General features: G+C 37.6%; 1 protein-coding gene across 1 annotated transcript in view; it reads left to right on the top strand.

Moving 5' to 3' along the window:
• The window catches only part of LOC119330037 (protein mago nashi homolog 2), a 3,416-nt gene extending 1,906 nt beyond the window's left edge, over positions 1 to 1,510 (top strand). The window contains exon 3 of the mRNA XM_037603143.1: positions 1,250 to 1,510. Within this exon, the coding sequence (XP_037459040.1) occupies positions 1,250 to 1,315 (66 nt within the window). The 3' untranslated portion in view covers positions 1,316 to 1,510. The remainder of the gene's footprint in view (positions 1 to 1,249) is intronic.
• The last annotated feature ends 1,071 nt before the right edge of the window (positions 1,511 to 2,581 follow it).

Here is a 2,581-nt window from a genome sequence, read left to right as displayed (position 1 = left end):
TTAAAGTAAGAGCACTCGTTACATACAATAGATAATAGAAATTGCTCTGTTGTTTAATGTGGATTTAATTTGCAACTAAAAGATCTGGAACAATGTGGTTTGCTTATAGAACTTAAAGGGCTACCTGTTTTACCAACCATATTTCGTGGTATGGTTTCTTACTAACTGTCAATAATCTGCATCTTTGTTAGCCTTCTTGGTTGCTCTGTTAATCAACATCAACACATTTGTAATATATCTCCTGCTTTCACTACCTGAGATCTTGAAAACTATGTGTGGACAGTGTGAAGCAAAGATGGAGGTTTTGGGTTGTTACTAATATCAGTAACCATTTTGAACACAATCAGTTTAGAATTCCTAACCAGACCGACTATTCTAGATGTGAACACAGAAAACATGATATTGCTATACATCAGTATAATCGATGGATGCATCAGGTTCCCTTAGAGATTTTGCAAGTTGAGTTCATAATAGGGTTAAAAAAATTGTTTGAGGCTGATGTTGGTTAGGTGGTCACCTCTGGCCGTTAGCTACCTGCTCTGAAGCTCGCTTTCCTATCTGTTGCCCAGTATGGGTTGTAATGACTAGCTATGATGCTAATTTCTTTTATTTTCTGTGCTTCATTTCTAAACTGGTAACCTCAGCATATTTGCTTTCTCTATAAATTTGGGCCGAGAGGCCTTCTGTCTAAAAAAAGTTGCAGGAGAAAAATTATTGTTTGTTGCATGTTCTATTTTACTATTTTTGGGGACCTATCGTTTAGTGAATTAGGTGATTAATTGCATCTCAAGTTGACAGTATGATACCATATGGAAAAACTGAAAACCTTCTATATGATGGGGTGTGTTAGTGGAAAAGGATAACATGTTCATTTTGCCTTATTTCTGATGACATTCTTAAATTGGTTCTTCTACCTAATGAAAATATCCAAACTCTTCTGTACCATAGATTTATCATTACATCCTTAGTCTTCTGTTAGGTTTGCTTAGTGGACAACTGTCATGAGCGACCATGTGTTAATAATTTCCTAGGCACATTAAGGAACTGTTAGTGGCATGTGCATTATAGTTAAAAAGTTTAAAGTGGGGGCACAAAACCACGTAATTAGCTGCTGCTCTTAACCCCACCAAGGCAAATGGATTAATTAGTTTAAACTGTTCTGAGGATAACTAGTATTTTGTTTTTTCTGAATACTGTATGCCTGTAACTGAAAACTATTCCTAACGTTTGTGGATGTTTTTGTTTGCAGGACCTTAAATGTTTCGTGTTTTCACTTATCAACCTCCACTTTAAGATCAAGCCTATTCAACTTTGAGCTCTGTTTGGTTCTCCCGGTTGTGTTGTGGTACTGCGAGTGTTAGAGAATTCTGTACTTATGTAACATGCAATGAGTTGCTCCTGGTGCGGTTTGGTATGCGTTGAAGATTCCTTTTGGCATCGCCTGAGGTTGTTGGATTGTGCAAACTTTGAGTGCCCATTGATATTTATATGCATGTTTGTTTTGCAGTCTCGTGCCTTTCTTTTTTTATCAGTGCAGCAGCACCTTTTACCACCTTTTATTGTTTATGATCAACAAAGGCCTCCTGCTGCCTTCTTGACTGTCCATCACTAGTTTGCTGATCCATCTGGTCATGCACGGCTTCCATCAGGATGAATCTTTTGATTTGTAACTATTCTTTCATGAATCATGAGTTTTGCACTTGTGCTAGCAAAGCTGACAAACAAAAGAGATCCCCAAGTAGCATTGGAGATAAAGCTTTTGGCATCTACAGATTCTTTCATGAGTTGTGCACCTGTGCTGGCAAAACTGACTAGTAAAAGATACCCAAGGTGATTAAAGGCACCTTTTGGATCCTTTACTTTGCAAAGCAGAATAGTGTGATTAAAGGCTCCATCTTTAGTGTGGATTAGTGGCATCTACGGAGCACTGTTTGGTGGCCAGCAAGCCTTCTTTTGGCTTTCGCAACGATATAGGCTATCTCCTTTCATGCAAAAGGAGGTCAGATCTTATTACATGAGAAGAGTCTCATGAACATGCTTATGTTCTCCCATCAGATGCAGGCATGCCACTATTATAGCATTTACCCTCTCCTGAAAACGGTAAACATTTCTAGTAGCGGTTAACAAGTAAATATGAATATGGTGCAAAAGGAGGTCAGATCTTGTTACATAAGAAGAGTCTCATGAACATGATCATGTTCTCCATCAGATCCAAGCATGCCAGTATTGTGGCCTTTCCTCACTCTATTGGAAAGAGTAAACTTTTGTGGTAGTGGATAACAGGAAATTTGAGATGAGAGGGAAATGCAAAAACTATAGTACTCCCTCCATTCCAAAATACTTGAAGTTCTAGTTTTGTCCTAAGGCAAACCTCTTTAAATTTGATCAATTTTTAATAGCTACTCTCTCCGTTCTATAAAAAACAACGGCAAGAATTATGGAACGGAGGGAGTACAACATCAAATACATATATCATGGAGAAACATGTTATGATGAATCTCATGAAGCTAATTTGGTATTGTAGATATTGGCATGTTTTTCTACAAACTCGGTCAAACTTTAAAAAGTAGACTTATAACAA

The sequence above is a fragment of the Triticum dicoccoides genome, chromosome 7A (assembly GCF_002162155.2).
Source record: "Triticum dicoccoides isolate Atlit2015 ecotype Zavitan chromosome 7A, WEW_v2.0, whole genome shotgun sequence".
In the NCBI taxonomy this organism is placed as follows: domain Eukaryota; kingdom Viridiplantae; phylum Streptophyta; class Magnoliopsida; order Poales; family Poaceae; genus Triticum; species Triticum dicoccoides.
The sequence above is the reverse complement of the archived record's forward strand: the minus strand, read 5'-3'. Positions and strand labels throughout refer to the sequence as shown.